Source organism: Dermacentor andersoni, chromosome 10 (assembly GCF_023375885.2).
Source record: "Dermacentor andersoni chromosome 10, qqDerAnde1_hic_scaffold, whole genome shotgun sequence".
NCBI classification, from domain to species: domain Eukaryota; kingdom Metazoa; phylum Arthropoda; class Arachnida; order Ixodida; family Ixodidae; genus Dermacentor; species Dermacentor andersoni.
The window spans coordinates 83,174,526-83,198,045 of NC_092823.1; the positions used below are offsets into that span (position 1 = coordinate 83,174,526).

At 48.3% G+C, this 23,520-nt stretch overlaps 1 protein-coding gene across 5 annotated transcripts in view; it reads right to left on the reverse strand.

Annotated features, from left to right (window-relative positions):
* Positions 1 to 336: 336 nt before the first annotated feature.
* LOC126544181 (uncharacterized) overlaps positions 337 to 23,520 on the reverse strand; it is a 29,543-nt gene continuing 6,359 nt past the window's right edge. Inside the window, exons 3-9 of one of the 5 annotated variants that reach the window (XM_072284909.1) lie at positions 23,123 to 23,230; positions 22,921 to 22,984; positions 22,528 to 22,770; positions 21,889 to 22,062; positions 21,610 to 21,794; positions 15,580 to 15,950; positions 337 to 511 (exon numbers count right to left, since the gene is read on the reverse strand). In XM_072284909.1, coding sequence (XP_072141010.1) covers positions 22,688 to 22,770; positions 22,921 to 22,984; positions 23,123 to 23,230 — 255 coding nt within the window. In that variant the 3' untranslated portion in view covers positions 337 to 511; positions 15,580 to 15,950; positions 21,610 to 21,794; positions 21,889 to 22,062; positions 22,528 to 22,687. The other 4 variants (XM_072284907.1, XM_072284908.1, XM_072284906.1 and 1 more) reach the window with 4 other exon arrangements.

Here is a 23,520-nt window from a genome sequence, read left to right on the forward strand (position 1 = left end):
GCATACAACACAACTTTAACGAGAGGTGAGACGGCTGTGTGCCGCGTGCGCTGATTGAGCCTCAACTCTCACCTGAATGTTCTCCACTGGGCGAGGGCGATCAGAAGAACGCCGTGAACGATGAAAGGCCAGCGCTGGCGCAGAATACGGGCGGCCATTTGGCTCGCACCGATTGTCGTCCCGACAGTCATTTTCCTGTGCAAGTCCACATCCACAAAACAATAAAAAAGCATTGCTTCTCGAATGCGTATACTGATGAATGTTTACCCCTTTAGCGCTTCCAGTTAAAGCTGCATACGATTCTCGATATGTGCCGTCGAGTCAAACCATGGAGCGTCGAAGCAGAGCATTTTTATTATTTTCTTGGGTTTACAAAAAATCCGATATTATGTGTGATTTAAATTTCACGTAAAATACAGCGATCCGTTTCATGCATTACATTCGGTAGGGACTAGGAAAATTCGTGAGCCATGGCTCCGTGTCTTCACGTATAGGTCAACTCTTCGCTTCCCTAAACGCATCTTCTTTGATTTTCCGGGAAAGTGGAGGCGTTGTTATACGCGCCTTCTTTTTCCTTTGGCATATAGGTTCGCCCGCACCATCTCTACTTCTTTTTTCACATTCTTTTCTGCCCTTTTCCTCCTAGTGCAGAGTGGCCAGTTGAGGAATGAGAAAAAAAAAAACTGCAGGTGAAAGAGCCACCATCCCCTTCCTTCCATTGCACTGATTTACACTCTACACTCTCAATACACTTCGGTAGGTAATGATTTAATAAACTCACGCACCGAGCCTACATGAACATTGAGCTTGATATTATATGGCAGCGCACAAAAGGAGGCCACCTTAAATGGACCCTTTCCTTTTCAGGAAAATGAGAGGTCTCCGCCTATATGCCGACAAGGGACGTTGCATACCGTCCTCTATTAAAACGACATCAAATCCCGGCTGTCGACGTGGCATTTCGGTGAGGGCGTAATGCAAAAACACGCGTGAACCGTGCATTGCATGCAGGTTAAAGACTCGAGGGGTTCGAAATTGATCCGCGAAGTCCCTCATTATACGGCGCGCCTCATATTCGTATCGTGTTTGTGTCACGTAAAGCCCGTGAACTTAACTGACCTTTTTTTTAATACAAGTGACGTACTTTTCTATACCTCGCATGTTTCACAAAGTTTGGATTTTCTGAAAACTACAAGAAGCTCGCGTAAGCTGGCTCCTTAACACGGATTTTATGTTAGCTACCTACATTAACAGTTGAACAACGGTCATAATGCTACAAAGAAATTCGGGACCGATGATGGCATCTTACCTTTTCCAGCATAGCATCTCACTGCTCTTTGAATCATACCATGAACGCACACAGTCTGTTTTCTGTTCAATGTACCTCTTTCAAACCTTTGACACCTGCGTTACGCGCTGGATTTTTTTTTTTCATTCTTCCCCCGTGACAGTTAGCACTTCGAAATGCTGTGTAAGACAGCCTGGACGATCCACCCCCATTTTTTCGATGTGATACGGCGATACTTCTAACGGGGTAAAGAACGCTCATGTAATGATGTTACATTAACGTGATATTTATGGCTGCCTGCAAAGTGTCGAAATCTGGTGTCCCAAATCCCTCGAGAAGCACATGACAATTAACAATATTGGCTCCCCGTTTTTCAATGCAATAAAGAAATAGGTGGGATCGCATGACTACAACGCACTGGGACAACGCGCATGAGAGCAGGAGGGAAAAGAGTGTAGTCTAAAGACTGCGATCTAAGTTCGTTTCGCACCCTTGGCGTTATTGACTCCGACTCACCTGCCTGCTCGAATGGTTGTGTGAGTACATGAAAAACAACATAAAAAAATAATAATAATCGACGAACACGTTCACCATGCTTGTTTACCGTTTTCCACAACGCATGTGTAAGCATAGCCGATGTTTTAAATATGTTCAAACGACAGAACGCCACGATAACCTTTGTTACTGGAGCCGGAAAATAACGCATCTTCCACAGTGCGTAAGATAACGTCATAATAAAGATAGGTCCTTGCAGAATAAAGAATTAGGTGCCGCTGAATAAACATTCATTATGTGGTTATTATTAGCTTTACCTTAACGATGCACATATTACTCTTTACAACAATCCCGGGTACATAAAGGGAGACCGAAGTAACCCTATACTGGTAGTGACATTAAGTGGAACTTTGACTAACAGTATGTGAAATGTTTTAATGCGTCTAGCATTCTTGGGTACTCCAAGCAATTTCCGGGGACAAATTTTCCGTCCGTCCGTCCGTCCGTCCATCCGTCCATCCATCCGAGTAACTAACTGGGTGTGTACGACTGGGCATGTGCTGTTGTTGAATAAAGCTGTTTGATGCCAACATGGAGCACTGGGTTTGTGCACCTCTTCAACGAACTTGATGCAAACTTATGCCCCACCCTACGTGGCCACTCGGTACGGCCGCTCTGCACTAAACCTCTTTGACGCCAACTTATGCAGCTGCGCATGCGCGTGTCTTCTGCTCTTGAATGACAAAAAAAAGATCCTTTAAGATTTCTCCGGTGCTCGGCTGAGTGGAACCCGCTTATTGCGCAGACTTCTCTGCGTGGCCGTCTTTAAGTAGGCGCGGTGTGTCGTTGTAGCAAGTATGTGACGCAACCTCGGACATAATCTTGGTTCGCCCGCCAAGCTCGGCGGCCTGCTATAGCTCGGCAGGCAACAGTGGTCACCCGCACCACAATAAACACCGACGAGCACGGCAGCTCGCCGGTCAGTAAGCATTCAGCACCACCACGCTGCGGAACGTCCGGCTATCGGAGGGTGCCAGAAGCCCTCCCTTGTTCACGAACCGGGGTGGATCGTGACACTGGCGACGAGGATGGGGTCCTCGTGACACTGGCGAAGAAGCTGGCGACGAGTACCTACGGAGCGTCTCACGCCGCCGTGAGCGGCGAAACACCGCCCCCCGTTGCTGTCGCCATGCCGCTGTACGGAAGGCTCGAGCCGTTCGAGGGAGATGGGTCCGCCTGGCAAATTTACGAGGAGCAAGTCCACGTGTTCTTCCGGGCAAACGACACACCCGAGGCCAAACAGCGGGACATTTTCCTGGCCAGCTGCGGGACCCGCGTCTTCAGCCTCTTGCTCGACCTTCTCAAGCCAGCCACGCCGCACGTTAAGACGCTGGGTGAGCTGCTTGCCATACTGCGCTTGCATTTTAACCCCGCACCGTCCACGCTAATGGAGCGTTTCCGCTTCAACAACCGGAGCCGCCGGGAAGGAGAGACCCGCGGGCAATTCGTTGCTGCGCTACGAGGGTTAGCGAGTGCCTGCGCCTTCGGGGACCAACTGGACTCGCTGCTCCGGGACCGTTTCGTCTGCGGAATCAACAACCCCGCCATGCAGACGCGACTCCTGGAGCTTCCCGACCCGTCGCTGGACGACGCCGTGAAGGCAGCGCTGGCAATGGAAGCTGCCGCCAAGGACGCCAGCGAGATTTCCCGTGCGTCTGGCTCACCGTCGGCGGAAGCGGCGGTCAACAAGTTCGCGACAAAGGGCAGTACCTGTGGTCGCTGTGGTGGTGCCCACTCCCCTTCACAGTGCCAGTTCACTCAAGCACAATGCTTTACGTGCGGGAAAACTGGGCACCTGGCACGTGTATGCCGAAGTGGGAGGACGAACAGCAAGCAGCAGCCTGATTCAAGCCCAAGTACAACACAAGCCCGCGGCCAGGGTAGCCGTCGCAAGGGTACGTGGCGGAGGCATGCGGCAGCAAGCTCAAGTTCTTCCGCGGCCAGGCTCCACGTCGTGGCCGAGGACCCGCCGATTTTCGACATGTGGCACACATGCTTTGTACCGTCGTCTGTGCCGCCATACATGCTGACCGTCGAAATCTGCGGGCACCCCATTTCCATGGAGCTGGACACGGGGGCCAGCGTGTCTGTAATGGCCGGGAAGCTCTTCAAGCGGACTTTCCCCGGCGTGCCCGTCGAGGCTTCGGGCGTGATGCTGCGCAGCTACTCCGGGCAACTCTCCCAGGGTCAGGCACAGGTCAGCGTTCGCTTTGGCGACAGGGAGGCAACCCTTCCCCTTTACTTAACGAAGGGGTCGTCGCCGACGCTGCTGGGCCGAAACTGGATTCATGCATTGGGCGTTCGTCTGCCACAGTACCAGAAAGCCAGCCTGCATGTGGTGCAAGACGTCCCCAGCCTCCTGACCCAGTTCAAGTCCCTGTTCCAGCCAGGGGTGGGCACATTTGCCGGCACGACGGCTGGCATCTATGTACCTGAGGGAGCCCGGCCACGCTTTTTCAAGCCTCGCCCACTGCCGTTCGCCCTGAAGGACGGGGTTACCCAGGAGCTGCAACGGTTGCAGCGAGAGGGCATCCTGGTGCCCGTAAAGACACCTGAATGGGCCGCTCCCATCGTGCCAGTCCTCAAGCGAGATGGCAGTGTCAGAATCTGTGGAGATTTCAGTTACCATCAACCCCGTCGCTACCGTCGAGAAGTACCCACTGCCCCGGATTGAAGATCTCTGGTCAGCATTGTCCGGTGGACAGAAGTTTACCAAGCTCGACCTCAGAGATGCTTACCAGCAGCTGGTGCTCCAGGATGCCTCCCGGAAGTTTGTCACTATATCGACAACTTTGGGACTCTTTCAGTACACGCGCTTACCGTTTGGCGTGGCCTCAGCCCCAGCCATATTCCAGAGGGAGATGGACAACCTCTTCAGGGGCATGAGGCACGTGGCGGTGTACTTGGACGACATCCTGGTTACTGGCAGCGACGACGGGGACCACCTGCAGAACCTGCACAACGTCTTGGCACGACTACAGGATGCCGGCCTCAAGCTCAAGCTGGAAAAGTGTGTTTTCCTAGCCCCCAGCGTTGAGTACTTGGGACATATCATTTCCCAGGCAGGCCTAGCCCCGGCTCCCCGCAAAGTTGATGCGGTGCTCAAGGCACCTAAGCCCCAGAACAAGAAGGAGCTTCAGAGCTACCTGGGCCTCAACTTCTACAGGAGTTTTCTGGCGAACCTGCAGCAGCATCTACAGCCGCTCCATCTTCTGCTTCGAGATGGTCAGCAATGGGTCTGGAAGAAGGAGCAGGACCAGGCCTTCCAGCGCAGCAAGGAACTAATCACCAAGGCTCCAGTGCTGGTGCATTTCGATCCTGCTAAGCCTGTAGTCCTTACCGTAGATGCGTCGCCGTACGGTGTGGGAGCCGTCCTGGCACACCGGGACAAAGATGGCCAGGAACACCCTGTGTCGTTTGCTTCCCGACGGCTTCATGCTGCAGAAAAACGTTACAGCCAGCTGGACAAGGAAGGTTTGGCCCTCATGTTCGGTGTCGAACGCTTCCACCAGTACCTTTGGGGCCGGAAGTTCGAGGCGGTCACAGACCACAAGCCGATGTTGGGGCTGCTGGGACCTGACAAGGCAGTTCCTGTGCAGGCATCGCCTCGAGTGGTACGCTGGGCCTTGAGGCTGGCAGAGCTTACAGCTACCAGCTGGTTTACCGTCCGGGAAAGGACCTGGGACCTGCTGATGCCTCTGGCCTCGTCCTGCCCGGGCATAGTTCACCATCTTTCGGGTGCCAACGTGTGCGCTCTCGCTCCGCCCCGGCGACGAGTGAGCGCCTGGGACGGGCCGTTGCTGCTCCCTTTGTCGGACCCCTGTGCGGTCCGGGATCGCAACGCAGCCCGCAAGGGGCCTTCACGTTTCATTGCGCCATTGGGTTTCGAGAGACCCATTGACTCGCGCACATGTTAGACTCCTTGGTCCGTTGGTGGATCGTGACAGTCGTTAAATGGGCGAGCGTCACGAGGCCAAGCGAACCTGTTGCTACAACCCAACACCACAAGTATGCAGTAACGGCCATGTGTTTCCATCTCTCGCTCCCGTCTTTTTACTACTCTGTTGCTGTGATTGTGCTCCGATTAATATGCACGAGATTCTTTCGTTGGGGATTGACCATCTTTCCGCCGTCATGCGGAATGCCCTGCTTAGTTGCGTCGGCCTCGGGCCAATCAAACTTTCTGGTATCCTATGGCCACTGCAGTCAGCATGGCAGTGCAAATCGGACTAGACCTGGGCAGCAAGAAAACTTTTTATTCAGACTGAAAGATCGCGTTAAGGTCGTTTTTTTTTTGCGCATGCATACGCAAGAAGTGTACATATAAATGTCCAACAAAATGCTCATGCCGTACTACATTCAAGTTTTCGTTTCCCATCTCGCGCCTTCAACGTGTGTAGTGACCCGATCCTGCACCTGTAAATGCTGGCTAGTGCTTCACTGCAGGAAAACACGGAATATTTCTTACTTTCGTCAGGCATGACGATTACATCATACAGCACAACAATTAACACCTGGCAGTTGAGACTTATGTACAGAATAACATAAAAAGTAAGAAACGTATCGGCGATGATCACACAATGGTAAACACGTATACATATATAGAAGGCCAAACAGTCGCTTTATTGCGTGTTACTTTTTAACTTCAAAACTATGGACATTGGTTTGCAGAACCCCAGCGCCTAATAAGTGCCTGAAATGACTCTCTTCAAAGTGCACAAAGCAAATTAAAGCAACAGTACATAGTAAAGGGACAGATATATCTATCTAAACTTTCTTCTTTCAGAACCGAAATATCGCTCAATACGAAAGGCCACAACGCTTACTGTTCCAAATTAGCATGTGTCAACTGATCTCCCAACGCCGTTCATGCCACGGTATGCAATACGAGCAAAATGACAGGACGCTGCCTGAACATAACATCTCAAAACACATTAAATAGAAGATGGAACACTTTCAAATTGGCGTTGGCAAACAGTGTTCAATGGCTTCATAACAGCTTCCCGGTTCGGCGGTGTAGCGAATGAGAAGAGTCAAGAGGTGCACAACCTCGTCCTAGTAGTTGAGACGAATAGCCCCTATTTAGAGCTTTTCTTCGACGCCAGCAGGAGCCACCTTGTTTTTCTCTCCCCTGAGGATGCCAAGATCTGCTGCCGAAGACTGCATACTTGTTCCTACAAGCGTTCGTGTAACGCCCCTTTTGACATTATTTGGCTCTCTAAATTTCGAAGCACGGCGAGTTTTCTAAAGAAAGCAGTACAATTACTCTTTGCGCATATGTGAAGTCTTGCAGAATAACAGCGTTTTTGTCGCAAAATGTTGATAGAAATCATTGTTCCACCTTGTAACTTTCCTAAATATTGTCCAGTGCCTGCGATGTCTTCAGTAGGCCACCGCTTTCCATGTAATGGCCACAAACAAAAAGCAGTTAAAACAGAGCCATACCAGAATGTCCAGCAGGGCGCTCTCCTTGTGGTTGGCAGCTTCCCTGAACGCTTCGGCCTTGTGTACAGAATGGCTGCGCACCTCTCCACGGGCTTCATGATGCATCGCGTTGAAGATGCTCGCAGGAATCCCGGTGAACTCGATGAGGCTGAGACTTGCTAGCGCCATGCGCGAGCACGATCAAGTCGTACCAGAAAAGCACCAGACCTTCGACGTTGACTCTGACTAGCTTGAGGTTAGAGGCAAGGGCTGCCACCAGTTCTCGCTCCACATCCCGAATTTCCTGGTTTGTCCGACAGTCCCACTCGTGAGTAAGGTATATATATGTCTACCTCATTAAGCGTGGAGGAGACCCTTATATATGCAGCCAGGGCACAAAATTCATAGCATTTGAAGACATCGGTATGAACACACAGTGAAGTTACGTGCTTGCAACCGCAGACAACACGTAAAGCTGTCATAACTGAGGGCAGGACGTTGGATATTGTTTTGCTCGATGCGATAGTTGCATTGTAGATTTGCGGACATTGCTGTAGCTTTATGGTGTTGTGGTGAATGCAAAAACTCTTGACGACAACGCGATCATCAAGTCCCCGCTCCCGGATAGTTGTCGAGACTCTGTCGATACCATCTATGCAGGGCAAGGATTTGACGACCACGGACTTGATTTCTTTGTTGTCCGCCACTGCGCCGAAGAAGGCGTGGCACTCTGCTTCTTCAAAGGGCCGCAAATCGATGGAGAGCTGGCTGAGCGACGAGTTTGATTCTTGCAGGGCTTCACACAAGGACTTCATGCACGTCGCCGCTTGGGGATCCGGAAACTGTTTATCTGGATCCCAGGATGACTTAAGGCACACATTCAACGACGAAGGTAGCCTCAGGCGGCGTAGTGTGGCATTCCGTTTGATCAGTTCGGCGAAGAGGGTGATCGTATCCATGCTGGAAAGACATGTACAAAATAGTTTTCGTTAGAAAATTAAGACTAAATTTAAAAAACGCGAGACAAACACTGTTTAGTGCATTGAAATGAGGGGCTGAGTTTCCGGGGCAAAATTCAACCAGAACGATGTTTGTATGTCCCTTTTTTCGTTAGGGCTCCTCATCTTCCATATTATTAGCAATCATTAAAGAACGACAGGCAATCTTACTAAGTCACTTCAATTGCGCTTTCTTTCCCTTCATGAGCAAGTCCAACTTTAACTAATCAACATGCACTGCTCACGTCTCGAGTTACAAATAAAACAAGATCTTGAATAGACGACACCAATAGTAATTTTACCAATTGCCACTACAAATTTTAAGAGAAAAACATAACTCACCGTTACATATAACTCGTTCATCAACATGCAATTCCCAACCATAGTTTGAAATCAAAGAAAAATATAAGAACGAGTTCACTTTTATTTCACGCCGTGAAGAGCGATTTCTTTCGAGAAAATATTTGTTGTAAATAAATAATATTTGTGTAGTTAAAATTATTTGTTTCCGGAACGCTTCAGAATTCAAAAGCTCGCTCCAGCGTATGAAATACAGCGCTACATGTATTGTGTTGAGTAGCATCCCCTAAATCAAATTTCATGTATCATGCTTAGTGCCAAATATGCCTATATGACCATGTTCGGCATTGCGGAGAAAAACAGCTTACGTCCCCTAATAAGTGCTGCGAGATGCCCTATTGGTTGTGGCGACTCATAATACATTTTAAGCTATACTTACAATAATGGGTCGTCCACAACGATGACTGCATTGAGTTCTTTCAAGGTGTTCATCTCGGAAATGGCCTCGACGATTTCTATCAGGAGTGTTTTCATCAGAGGTGAGCCCCCTGTCGGAAAAGTCTGGTGATTTGAGAGTCAATTTGCGTAGCGTGGAGTCTTCTTTGGCGAGGTATCTGGCGAAGACTGCGTTGGAGGCTTCATCGCGGTAGCCGAACACGCTTTCTCCAACGCAGAGTTCAGTGATGCTTTTATTTTCAATGAGCTCTCGGATGAACCAACGCGCACGATTTTTGTCCATTAGAAGGTCTCCGATGTCGAGTGCTGTCAGATTACCCTTGCCTGAGAAAAGTGACCTTCCAGGCAGAGGCATCCCAACTCCGCTTTCCTTTTTGAACTCGTACACTTCTAAGCTGACATATTCACGCAGCGGGATAGGATTGAGCACTTCCAACGAGGAAGTGCGCCAACGAGGAAGTGCGAGGAAGCTGTCGTTAGACATGTTGGTCATATCTTAGTCATTACAAGGCATTTCAGTCATTATTAGTCATTGTTTATCATTACTAAGCAATTTAGTCATTTCTAATCAACTGTAGGCGTTACAAGTGGACGTTAGACATATTTGTCATTTCATAGTCACTAGTAATTATTTTAATTTTGATTCCTACACCTTACTAGACATTTGTAATCAATTGCGGTAATTACAAGCAATCGCTAGACATACTGTGCATTTCGGAGTCATTAATAATCATTGCTAGTCATTCCTACCCTCTACCAATCTTTATTATAACGTTATTATTCACTAACTGTCGCTATCAGAATCATCTTTCATTCTTTAATCTCTCTTCATACGACGTGATGACGCTTCGGCGTATGCTGCAATGGTCAGGTCTGCTGACACAAACTTCACCACGAGCCTAGAGAGGCGAAACCACCCGCAACCGATGAAGAATGCCTGTAGCAGAGCGCAAGGTCGCATCGGCAAAGTGGCGTTAGCCTTTCGCGCATTCTCGCCTCATTCCCCACGGTGCGCTCGACGCCCTGATGTCTGCGGGAGCTCTCCAGCGCCGCGTACCTTCAGGGAGCGAGACGGCACCTCACCAGGTCTGGCCATCTTGAGCTGACACGCACAGTGCATACAATGCGCGCTCACGAACGCGTCTGCTAAGAATTACGTCGCTACGCGGCACGGAAGGAGCTGGAATTTCAAACTAAACGCTGAGTGCCCTTCTCCTCACGGGCGCTACGCATCAAGAGGAGGGGGGGGCGGCAAATAAAGGGAGGGGGAATGAAGTATATCAGCAAGTGCGCCTCCGTACATCTCTATGCTGTGACATCGCTGACAGTGACACTTCAAGAAATATTCAAGGCAACAGCTGTCTGCAGTTTTCCACCAATTGACAACGTAGCACGTGATCATGTGCTTTCGTACCCCCTTTTCTCCCTCCCCCTTAACGCCGCGCCTCGCATGACTGCGGGACTGTCTTTTTTTTTTCTTGTGGTTGTGCTAGCATTGTCGGCGTTGTTTCCTACGGGTGTGCTCCCGTGCCTATCCAAGATGGCAGATTCGCCGGCGTCTACTTCAACAGTGAAGCGAAAAGCTTTGGACTTGGCCATGAAACTGTTGATCTTGAAAGACCTTTCCCAAGGCGCAAAAAACCACAAACTGGTGAAAAAAGTATGGTTTGTCGAAATCGACAATATCCACAATACTAAAGGAGGACAAAATCTACAAGAGTGCCGCCACGGACTCCGCGACGAGGAAGCGCCTACGGAAAGCCACATATGCAGACGTTGAAGACGCGCTTCTAAAGTGGTTCCTTGATACTCGAGCACGCAATGTTCCCATCAGCGGGCCGCTGATGTTGTCCAAAGCAAAGGACTTAGCGTTCCTCTTGGACTTCCCAGATTTTTCCCCTGGCAATGGCTGGCTCCATCGCTTCAAGCTCCGCCACGGAATTATTTTCAGGACCATCAACGGCGAATCGGCATCGGTAAGCGACGAAGACATCAACACGTGGATGTCTAAAAACTTGGCCCGTGTATCAAGCTATGCTGAAAGGGATGGGTATAACGCCAATGAAACGGCGCTATTCTATCAAATGCTGCCCGGCAAAACGCACGCTATGAAGGGTGACAAATGTGCTGGGCAAGCACAGCAAAGTTCGCATAACTGTGCTTTTGTGCACCAACATGGATGGAAGCGATCGATGCTTGCCATTTGTCATCGGTAAATCAAAGAGGCCACGTTGCTTCCGCACATATGTACCAGTGCGTTACAGGCATAACTCGAAGTCATGGATGACATGCGAGTTGTTCGCGGAATGGCTAGTTGACTTTGACAGCAGCATGGCGAAGAAAGGGCTCAAAGTTCTTCTGATTCTCGACAACTGTACCGCCCACCATGTCCAAGCTGTCTTAACGGCAGTTGAGCTGCTTTTTCTGCCGCCAAATGTAACTTCAAAAGCGCAACCGCTGGACATGGGTGTAATAGGGTCGTTTAAAGCGGCCTACAGGCGCCGTGTTGTGCAGCGGATGCTGATTGCAGTTGATCACCCCGCGGCCAATGTGCCTCTGCAGGTCTCGCTGTACTCGGCGATAGAAATGATCAAAGCAGCGTGGATGGAAGTGACACCCGAATGCATCCGGAATTGTTTTCGCAAGGCCGGCTTCGCCGACGCACCTGAAGCAGGCATTGAAGACACTGAACAAAGCCAGCCTGACGACGACTTGTGGCGACGCGTGGTTGACGCTAACCTGGCCGGCTGCGATCTTGATTGGCAAGATTTTGTTGATGTAGACGACGCTGCTGAAGTGCGGGCATCAAGCGACGCCGAAGCATCGGACGATGACAACGATCCGTCGGAGCCAGCACTCGTAAGCGCGACCACAGCAGTGAGCCATATTGAGGCACTTAGAAATCTTGTGTATTTTAAGGCCTTGGGTGACGAACACATCACAGCTTTGAACAAGCTTGAAACCGCCGTTATTGGATGTGCTCTGACGAAGCAGACAACGATCACCAATTTTTTTTCTCAATAAATGTTTGTTTTGATTGATGTCAATTTTTGTGTGTGGCCCACATACCACGAACTTCTGGATAGAACGAACGAATTCCGTGTGACGCTCGGGTTCGTTATAAGCGGGCTCAACTGTACAAGTAGCCCCATTCGTGCCTGCTTGCCTCCGTCGAGAGGTATACCCTTCATTACACGAGCTTTCACACCCAGGAATCCAGGCGACCCAGAAGCTGCTCACGGCACGTTTCGTATGGCCTGGCATCAACCGCGATTCCTGACAGTGGACTCGAGAGTGTCATGCGTGTCAACGGTCCAAAGTTCAGCGTCACACGGTGACACCATTGGAGACTTTCCCAGGACCAGATGCTCGATTCTACCACATCCATATAGACATAGTCGGACCATTGACACCTTGCCAGGGCCAAACGTACTTGCATCGCTTTGGTCGACCATTTCACGCGGTGGGCAGAAGCCATCCCGATTACCGACATTACAGCCGAAACTGTTGCTCACGCTTTTGTAAACCACTGGCTGTCGTTTTGGTGCACCTTCCTACATTACAACGGACAGAGGAAGCCAGTTTGAGTCTGCGTTGTTCGCCAGTCTGACGAAACTCATTGGCGCCTCGCGCATCAGGACTATGGCCTACCGCCCGATGAGCAATCGAATGGTCGAGAGGTTTCACTGGCAGCTGAAAGCAGCACTCATGGCAAGTGAACATGACTCTTGGATGGAAGCACTGCCTATCGTGCTCTTGGGCATACACACAGCGTGCAAGGCAGATATCGGCTGCAGCGCTGCGGGACTTGTCTACGGCACGACGCTACGTCTGCCCGGTGATTTCTTTGCATCTGGCCAACAGCAAGCTCGCGTTTCCACCAGCGACTACGCATCTCGCCTCCGTGACATCATGAACAAGCTCCGAGCTACACCTCCGCAACAGCTTACAGAGAAGAGGACACACGTGAGTAATGAGCTTGAGTCATGTAGTCACGTCTTTCTGCAGAACAACACTGTACGACGACCACTACAAGCACCGTACGAGGGGCCATTCAAGGTTCTCCGTTGTGGACAGAAGACATTTACTATCAAAATACGGGGGCGGCGAGAAGTTGTGTTGTTGGACAGACTTAAACCTGTGTACATGGAAACGCAGTCCATGACACCCACCTCCACCCCATTGCCTGGAACCCATACAAAAGTGCCTCGTCCCAGGGCAGCGGTTTCCACCAGGGCGGAAAATGCACCCACGCCTGATACTCGCACCTACCACACGCGCAGTGGCAGACATCTAAATGCGCCAAATCGCCTCAACCTCTAATTGCACGAGTGTCTTGTTGTGTTGGTTCCGTTCGTGTTCTCACTAGGGGGGGAGTGCTGTGGTGAAAACAAATATGCCGCGGATAAGCTGCGGTGCTGCCAGCGCGGAACATAGCCGACCGCAGTCGACTGTAGCCAGCAGGCAGCCGAGAAAGGGCTGGCGCACAAAGAATAAAAACCAGTTGGCACCGAGACTCCTAGTCTCACGCCTCGTCTCTACTTTCCTCACGCGTGCCAATAGTAACACAGAAACACTGGTTCTCTTCGTTGAATTAAAGCCGATATACGCAAAATAGTTCACAACACATAAACACACTGCGGCTGATAATGCGCATCACATGCTTACGCCCCCAAGAGACATTTCCGCGTACTGTATTTGCCGATGCACCGAAAGGCTTCTCTAACGACCTTAATGAATGTACATTGAGTAAATTTCACAAAGTATGACCTAAAACATCTTGAAATCGTTCCACAGCACGCGACAGCAATTCTTTCAAGCAGCGCAGCGCCGAATCACACAAGCCAGAGAGGAGAAAAGGCTCGGCACGTGCCCTTTCCTCCTCACCCAATGAAAAGGTCTATAGTTTGAGGAGGCGTTGCCTAGGCTAATTGCGTAGGGCGCAGTCAACCGCGCGCTCCCAGCTAACAAAGTCAGCGCGGCCTAGACAACCGAACGGCGCTCCGAATAACGATCCCTGATTGCACCCTTGGTTCATTTATTTATTTGCAGAAGTTTTTGACGCTGTGAAGAAGTGCTCACAAAGTACAGAATGCAAGAGCAGACGACATTGCGGCTGTCCTCAACAAGAGGAAAAAGGGGCTCGTGCAGAGGTGATCGTTGGAACGCCGGCACGACTAGGGCCGCAGGGCCTACGGAACCCACATCTATGAGTGAGGTTCACTTGACCAGGCGTCTGTCTTCGGGACCGAGAACGCCTCGGGTCGTTGCACAGCACGAGACCTCGGAGCGGCGTGCTGCAGCCTCGAACCCGCATCTACGCGTGAAGTTAGGGAGAGCGAGCGTCCGTCATCGAGATGAGGAGCGCCTCAGACATCACCTTGCACGAGGCCTCAGGTCGGCCTGCTAATATCTCGGAACATGCTTCTACGCGTGAAGTTCGGGTGACCGGGCGTCGGTCATCGAAACGAGCGCTTTGGGCAGTCTTCTTGCTCGAGCCTTCGGAGTGGCCTGTTCTCATCTACGGAGCTGTGGGCCGTCCACCTTTTCCTGCCCCATGCTGCTGCGTCTGTTCTTCCATGCCGGTCATCACTCTACCAGCGAGTGTTCCGCCTCAAAGACTCTACGAGTCTCACCACGCTACAGACTTCAACCGCAACCTTGCGAGACTAAATTTTTTTTCCTTGTTTACGAACAGCCTCACGTGCATGGTTCTAGTTGAAGGTATTCTTCGTATTTACGTACCGTCTAATATAATCGTCGTGTGTTTGCTAATTATGTACCGTCTCCTCCATCTTCCTCGCATCCCACGCCTTGCGACGTGACGATCCTAACCATCACAGACGCGTTCTTTACTTGATTTTCTATATCAAACTTTTTTGCGACCACCGCACTGTTCGATACATCGAGGTTCGACTGTATTTATATTCCAATATGATATTCTGATAGGCTACCCATTGTCACCTGGTGTCACACATGACGTGTTCCAGAACAAATGCTCTTGTTGTAACGCCGGTTTAACGTCAACATATACCAAGGGGAACAAAATGCACCACAAACAGAGCTCAATGGCACATATCAGCGACAAGCTTGAGTATTTGGAGTATGGTCCAGTTTAGCTGGTCTGAATATTTATAATTTTATAATAACTATAATTTATGATAAAAGCTTATAATTATAATAATTTTATATTTATAGTGATCTATAATAAAGGCTTTGGTGGATAAGAACATGCAGATACAATAACATTTCTTTCGCCCAAGCAAACACATGCACACACAATTTCCAAGGGAAACGTGAATGGTATGACAGTTGAAGACAAATGAACAGACGCTGCAATAAATACACGACAACCAATTTCGCATTTATGGTCAGATCTGTAAAAGTTATATGCACTGCTGCACTGAAAGATTTCACTATCACATATTTTGATTGAAAGCCATGTTTCAGCCAAGATAACAACATCAGCACCACAGTCAATCAGAGAACAATAAATACGTGAAAAAATTTTTCAATCAACTTTTCAAACACTGTTCAAGACATATAGCAACACTTTACCTCGTAGGCATGACATTTGGTGAGTACGCCACTGACTTAGGAGCGAAGCATATCGGCAGCGCATGGAATGATCCTAGGCAAAACGTCTGGGTTTTGGACGACAGCTGTGCAATGTCCATCAAAAGTCGACGATTCAAGACAATGACACTGGGCTTATGGAACACAACTGCTTCTGTAAAGATAATGATTGCCATAAAATGCAGCAATGCTACAAGCATACAAGGGCCAGTTGTCTGGTAACAATACTTTGCAATCTTGAGCCTAGTAGGGAAAGAAAGTTTGTACTGGGGCCAAGCCAATCCTTGTGAGGCAGTTCGTCATGCAGGCACTGATGGTACGGCTCTTCATGCCAGTTGTGAAAGTTGTAAGTCCTGTAAATACAAATACAGATAAAAGGTATACGCATCACAAGTGCACTGAACAGGAATGCAGGCCATTTCAGACACTGTGGCCACTGTTTAACAAGCATGGTCTTAACCTCGACTATGTTATATCCATACATAACTAAATGCCATGAGCTTCAACTCTGCGACATAACTGTGACTTTATACTCCTGCAATTCATGTCTGGTGTTCTACCTGGTTTACTATTGCAGTCCAAAACCGAAAGGAAGCATAGACATGGGAGAAATGAAAAGTTGCAGCAGAACACATCTCACGATGACTGTCGACATTCATGTAGTTAGTATTCAAGCACACACTCTAATGCAGAGCTTTTATTTACAATCAGTAGTGGGTGAAGCAGTCTAACAATGCTATTGAATTCAAATTAAACTAGCGTTCAAGAAGACAAACAGATACTGAAGTCTATGAATGGTTTACGCAGCAAGGGCATGTACACAAGAGCAACCTGAATTTTCGCAGTACTTAGCCTAAGTCACAATATCACAAATGCTCAGACTAAGTGCCACATCATCTTCTGCCATCGCAACGCAGAAATATAAATGACTGCAAAGTGCTTGGATCCATCCACGAGAGATGCACAGCCAGCCTTTCTCGAAAGGGCTCCCAATTTTTTTTGCAGCCCTGTATGTTGAAACACAATTTGTAATGCCGAAGTCATCAGTACATCTCAAACTGAAGACAAGTTTCTAAATCAGCTATTTTTATTCCGCAAATTTTAAAGCGACTGATGACCATGCTGCATGTGTTATGAGATGATGGAAACAAAAAGACCGTAACTTATAGTGATAGAATTGAGTGTGCTGTATGTGATTTAAGTAGCAATTGTAAGTTTAAATTGGCATGGAAAGTCAAAAACGAGATTGCAGAGAAACATTGGTACTTGAGATGCATGCGATGTGTTCACACTAACAAATGCTGCTGCTTTCGAGGCGAGTGGAACGGCAGACCCATGCCGAGACATGGCAACCCTCATTGCATGATGTTGCAGGGTACTTTTGTACATGCGCAAGTTTGCTAGTGAGTACACCAAGTTCTGTGGTCTCTCGATACAAAATGACTAATTGTACCATAAATGGGTGCTGGTACTACACGAACAGCCACTACTGGTGTAAAAGCATCATTTGCTTTCAAAAACTTGGCTTGGTGACTGAAGATTGAAAAATTTTCCGATCAGTTTTCCACATTACCACTGTACGATTGGTCACTGACCGGCAAGGTTCTTGTTGCATGAAAAAAATGGGAGTATCATAAAAATTACATGTCGGTCCCTTTAAAAACTGTCGCATGGGACACACAAATTCATGCATATGTCAAAGTGAAAAGCAGTCAGTACTGAGTACTGATGTTTTTATTGGACTGGTGATAATGGCATGGTACAATCATTGTTTCTAATAGTCATTAAAGCTAAAGTGCTGCATATAACAATGCCAGTCAATACAATATTTGTATTCAAATTATGTTAAAGATCTCTGTCAGGTCATTTATTCTCATATTGTAAAGTTTCTAACATCTGCTAGTTTTTTTCAATCCTAATAAATACTTGACATAAAAATTGTAACAGCGCAAACACATGCAACCACAAAGTAACAAGGACGAGACACAAGCGCTGACTTGTGTCTCGTCCATAAATACTGTTTCCAGAAAAGCATGTCCTGCGAGACTCAACTAGCTCTCTTCGTTAATGACGTAAGCTCGTACCTTAATCAAAAAGCACCTATAAATGTCCTCTTTCTAGATTTCCAAAAGGCGCTCGACAAGGTTTCTCATGAACCCTTATCTTCCTAAAGCTATCGCGTCTCAACCTTAACCCTTTTGTTCTCCAATGAATACGCAACTTTCTGACTAACCGCCAACAGTTCGTTTATGCTAACCAATGCTCACCTAACTTATCACCCGTTATCTCCGGTGTGCCACAAGGCACTGTCCTGGGGCCACTACTGTTCTTAATATACATTAACGACTTACCAAGTGGTTGTTCTTCGGAAATAAGATTACTTGCTGATATTGCTTATTTGTTTGTCTTTTGTTTCTGTGTTTTTGTTCATTTATATGCATGATATATCATCCTATTACTAACAATGCTGATTCTTGTGCTTTCCAGTCTGACCTTAACATCATTGAAACCTAGTGTAATAATTGGCCAATGTCTCTCAACGTCAAAAAAACGTTCCTATTTACTTTTCATCGCTGCTAATCATTTGTTCCAGCTACAGTGAAATCTCGATGATACGATCACGGCTAATATGAATTTCTAGAGGAAACAAATTTTTCCGTGGTGCCAGCTGAGCCTCATTACATGGCAACGAGCTAAAGAATGGTTTTACGAATCGATTTTTGACCAGCGTCGGTTGATACGCAAATTACTGAAGACACTGGAAATAATAAAGTGTGCTTGGCGAAACCCAGACGCTGCTGCCGTCTGCGCTCCAATTCATTCGCTTTGGTGTTCAGCGATATTGCCTGTCGCTGCTGCCGCTTTCGTTCTGCTTCCCTGCCTTTGTTACTCAGCGATCTAATCAGTCGCTGCTCGCGTTTCCGTACCGCCTCCCTTGCTTTCGCATCTGGTGACATGTTCAGTTGACGCATGCACATTCGCTCCTCGTTCTTCTGGCATTGGGGGAATCCGGCGTCCCATGCCGCTTCCCCGAACAGCTTGGCGTGGAATCACTGGGCCGCCTCGGAGCCATGCGTCTCACTCACTCGACTGCAACGAGACGTCTGGCGAAGGAACGGCGGTGCAGCTGCCTACCGCCGACGCGCGCCCGCTCGTTCTACTGCTACTGTGTGACGTCATGGTTGCTGTGCACAGCTGCGCCCCCCACCGGCGCGCCGGTTGCTAAGGAGGGGAGGAGGTTGCGCCGCAGTGCGGAGGAGAGGCCACACTTGGCATGATTCCAGCACACGGACAGACGCGACACGAGCATGGGAAGGGCTTTTGCGCCGCCCCACCGATAACCGCAAAAGAGAACAGCGCGCACCCACGCAATTTCTCCCTTTCTCTTTTGGTGTGGACGCGCGGATGCGGTGCCAGACAGAGCGGAGGCCGCGACTGCGCGAAAAGTTTGAAGCGGTGGCGCTTTTGTTGCTTTTGTGCTTTTCCTCCTTTTCCGCGTGCCATCGGATGGAATAGCTGCTGTGCTTCGGACAGCGTTCTTTGTGTTAGACGTGGGCGACGGCGAAAGCCCACCACCAGCGGCTGAAACGCTGCACGCGTCTTTATGGATTTAAACAGTCTGCTAAGTGACCTGACAAAGGAAAAGAAGCAGAAGGACATTAGAGACTTCTTCTTTAAGAAATAAATGCTTTTTAGGTACGTGTGCCTGAGTGAGTTCACCTCTGAATTTAGCTAGTTTTAATCGTTTCGATGATACGAATTTCGGCTAATACGAATATTTTTTGTGACCCCGTGACATTCGTATTATCGAGATTCCACTGTAAACACATTACTGTTGGTTCTTAAATATGTGCCGTCACTTTTTATAAGTACTTAGGTAGTTACAGTGTCCAGCAACCTCAGTTGGTCTAAACACATTTGCAGAATTTGCCAATCGTGTTTTCTGTGCTACCTGTGCTGTAATCTATGCCTTGTTTCCCCTTCAGTAAAACTACTAGCATATTTAAAGGGCCCCTGAAACGGTTCGGACAAATTTTGTAGACGCGTAGGGTACAGCTTAAGTAGAACATTCACACCACAATTTAAGTGAAGCGTTACGTATTAATGGAGTTACAAGCGATTAGAAGTTACCCTCCTCCCTAGTCATGCTTTTCCTCCTCAACTCGTTCGCCGAGCGATCGGGGCTAAGCTCCGCCTTCACTGGTTTCGCGTCACGATGCGACGTCACATCGTCCACTTCCGGCTGTTTTGGAGCCCGCCCCCGCCCGCGTGAAATCTCCGCTAGCTGCTTGGCCGTCGACCCCAAGCGAGAGCTATCGAAGCAGCGTGCGTTGCGAGCATTCTGTCGTAGCGCCGAACGTGTCTGGTATTCCGGTAACCACAGGCAAGCTGGTCATTTCGACAAATGACTGGAGGCATAAACTCAAGCTGATGAAGGAACTTTAGCGTAGACGTACGTGCGGCCTGATCGGTCTGCACGGTCCAGCCACTTGTTGGCGCAGCGCTTAACCAGCCAAACAAAGCGCTAATATTGCTCTAACCAAGTGTAAAACATTTTAAACATTTATAAAAACAAAGTGTTGATGATTACACTCCTGCGAAAAAAACACACCAGCAGCCAAAGAAGAATACACTTCGTTACTGCTACTGTGTATGGTTGAGCTCTGTGCCACCAGGTGGCTGCACCGTGCAGACCATTCGCATTTGCGATTCTGCTCATCCCATGGCTCATCCCGTTACGGCACAGTCAAGCAGCCAGACCCTGTCCCGTTGCGCTTGCATTTGCCCTAATACCGGACTCGCGAAACGCTATTGCGTTAGCAATCTTCCGGTGCAAAGTGACCGCCACAAACGCGCAAACCCTGGCGCCGATCAGATAGCGGCAGTCCGATGCGCAGCAGCCAGCTCGCTCGTATGCTGCCTTGCAGAGGGACACGATGTCGCAGCTTGACATATTGCCAGTCGCTGCGTTTGCAGTCCACAAAGCAACAAAGTCGAATCATAGTGCTCGCGAAAAGACTGAGACCGACTCTGACCGCGGAGCTCTCGTCAAAATGGAGTACGTTGCAACACAAGCAGACGACACTTGCTGTGTGCCGGAAGTGCTTAATTGTATTGAAAAATCGTTCTTGTGCATTCTCTTTATGTTACTTTCTGTTTATAAAAACAAATGAACTAACATTCCAACTATTACGAAGATCATTTGTTTACCATAAAGTTGGAAAAATTATTGATCACGCGCCCTAGTCAGCCAATCGGATAGCTCGCCCCACTGACGTCATATGGGTGATTTTCGTCATATGGGTAGGGGCGGTGTAAAATTCCGCCGAGCAGCGTGCTCCGATCGGCAGCGATGTGCATTTTTAAAACCTCATAATAAATTACACGCGTTACGCGGAGCACTTAGATGTGTCAATTAATGATCAGAAGAACCTACTCTAACGACTCATACGTTTGTAGAAAATCGTCAAAATCGTTTCAGGGTCCCTTTAACACTTGTTTAAACCAAACTGGAATATACATGCTCAGTGTGAGACCCACACCAATCTAACCTGGCAACAGCACTGGAATCCATACAGAATTGCACAGCAAGGTTTATTCACTCCGACTACTCTTACCACACCGGCGTCACTAAACTTAAGTCATGTCTGAACCTTCCAACCCTCCAGCACTGCCGCAAAGCACCAAGGCTATGCCTCTTTGATAAGGTATTATTCACTTCCCCAGACTGACCTAACGCCTGCGCATCGCACTTCATGTCACGATAGCCATTCAAAAGCTATTTACACCCCTCCAGCTCGCACCACTGTTCATCTTAACTCTTTCTGCATTCAAACAGTGAAAGACTGGAATCATTTACCTGCTGAAGTGGTGCACCATTCCAGTCATTCAATGTTCAAGGCATTCATCAAAAATACAACGTACTAGATATTCACCCCCCTAATGGAGTACTTGAGGTATCACCAAAAAAATATAACAAATAAATGTATATTGGGTATTTTCCACACATACCTTTGGCAACATGCCAGCTGTCTAGCTCATGGTTGACATCATTATCATGGTCACGCAGGTATTCTGATCCCTAGATGGCGGTCAGTCGTTAGTGAGGCAACCTTCAGATCAATGTGCTTCAGATAAGCAAAGCCCGTTATCAAGCCTGCTGGTTCCACGTGTGGGCTTGTTTTCACATCTGTTGACTAACATGCCCCAACATAACCCGCTTTAGTATTCTCGCAGCAACAGACCACATAGCATGAAATGTCACAGAACTCATACATAACCATCTCTTACCTCTCCAACCTGCACATGCACAAAGCGGATTATCATTGTCGTCTCAGCATCCATCAAGGTTTAGGTCAGGTACTTGGCTGAATGCCCATATGAATAATGCCTCTCTTCTCCAAGCAGACAAAGGTCCCGGCCTTTTTATGCTTCGATAAGGGCAACCTCTTCTGCTGGCCAAACCTGCACAAGTGAAAATATTATTCCTGCCTTGCCTGGGAACATATTTTGTTATCTTCTTTATGGCTGGCAGGAGACAGCCCCTTTGGTAGACATAGGCTGTCTTTGAGAAAACCTGAACGTTTGATAATTCTAGGAAGTGCAGCACTTTGATTGGGCTAGCGCAACTGCATAAGATGGCCCCTACAAAGCAGGATGTGACCAGCTGCCATTCCATTGGTGGAGAGCTGACTGTGCCATAAAATTTTGTGCTCAAATTTGCAGACAGCAGTTACAGCTAGCATTGTCCCGTGAGTGTGCACTGAAGCCTTGCCTCTCACCACGCACACTGCAAGCCTTGAAAAGCTGCGATAGACAACTTTCGAATGCCGTGTACTTTCTCTCATACTGCAGTCTGGGTGGCAAGTCTTTGACAAAAACAGTCATTTAGTGAATGTAATGCTGCTACCAAATCAGCAACGCACTTACAATTCCATGCTGCTATCCGATGTCGGCAGGTAGCTGTGGTCATTTATGTCCACGATAGGGCTGGCTTCTACAGAGTCATCCAAGATTTCGTATGCGTCACTTTTCTGTTGTTGCTTTCGTGCGGAAGTCGCAGTGGGCAAAATAGCTACATAATTTTGCATCACCTCCTTTGCCACACCAAAAGCTCTGTTTGGGTGGCAAAATCTCTTTTTTCAGGTGATACAAGCAGGTTGGCCTGGGTGCCTGAAATCAGGAAAACATATTTGTAACATTTTAAATGGCTACATTACATGAGGATGTTTGGAATAAAAAAAAGAGCAGAAAAGAAGAAGGAATCGCAGATGTCAGCAAAAACAAACATGTTAAGTAGGTGTGTTCCGCATTGCAACTCACTTGCAGGGACAAATCTTGGAGCAAACAACCTAGATGCATAGGCGTGTTCCTCATGTGGCTCACTCTGAAAGCAAACAGAAATACGGGAACGTTTATATGCCACTTAGTGAAGCATGCCGAAGTTTCTTCTCTACTCGAGTGATTAGAAGTACACAGGCTGAAATTTAGAAATGTGTTATTTCTTAATTGTTTCATGACTTACCAGCACAGGAGCATTGATTGCAGTACTGATCATTCTGCTATCCTCTGTGTTTGTTGCCACTTCACTGGCTGCAATGTGCTGCTGCTCTGATGCACCATTATATGGAGCCTGCATGGTGCAGAACTATTCATAGTACACCCAGTGCTATTAACAACATGCTCAGCTATAACTGGTAATCACATAAAGGTGACCAAACCACTTAAGACTATGCACCAAAGGAACTACTCATCTGACTGCCCTTCGCTGGGCCTATGATGACTTGCAATATTCAGAAGCAACATACTAACAACCACGGCACTACTGAACTGATAAATGTGATAGAGCTGCACCAACGTCTTCGAATGGTTTTAGGTGCAAAATAAGACACTAACAGGTGCACGCTCACAAGTGATATTTAT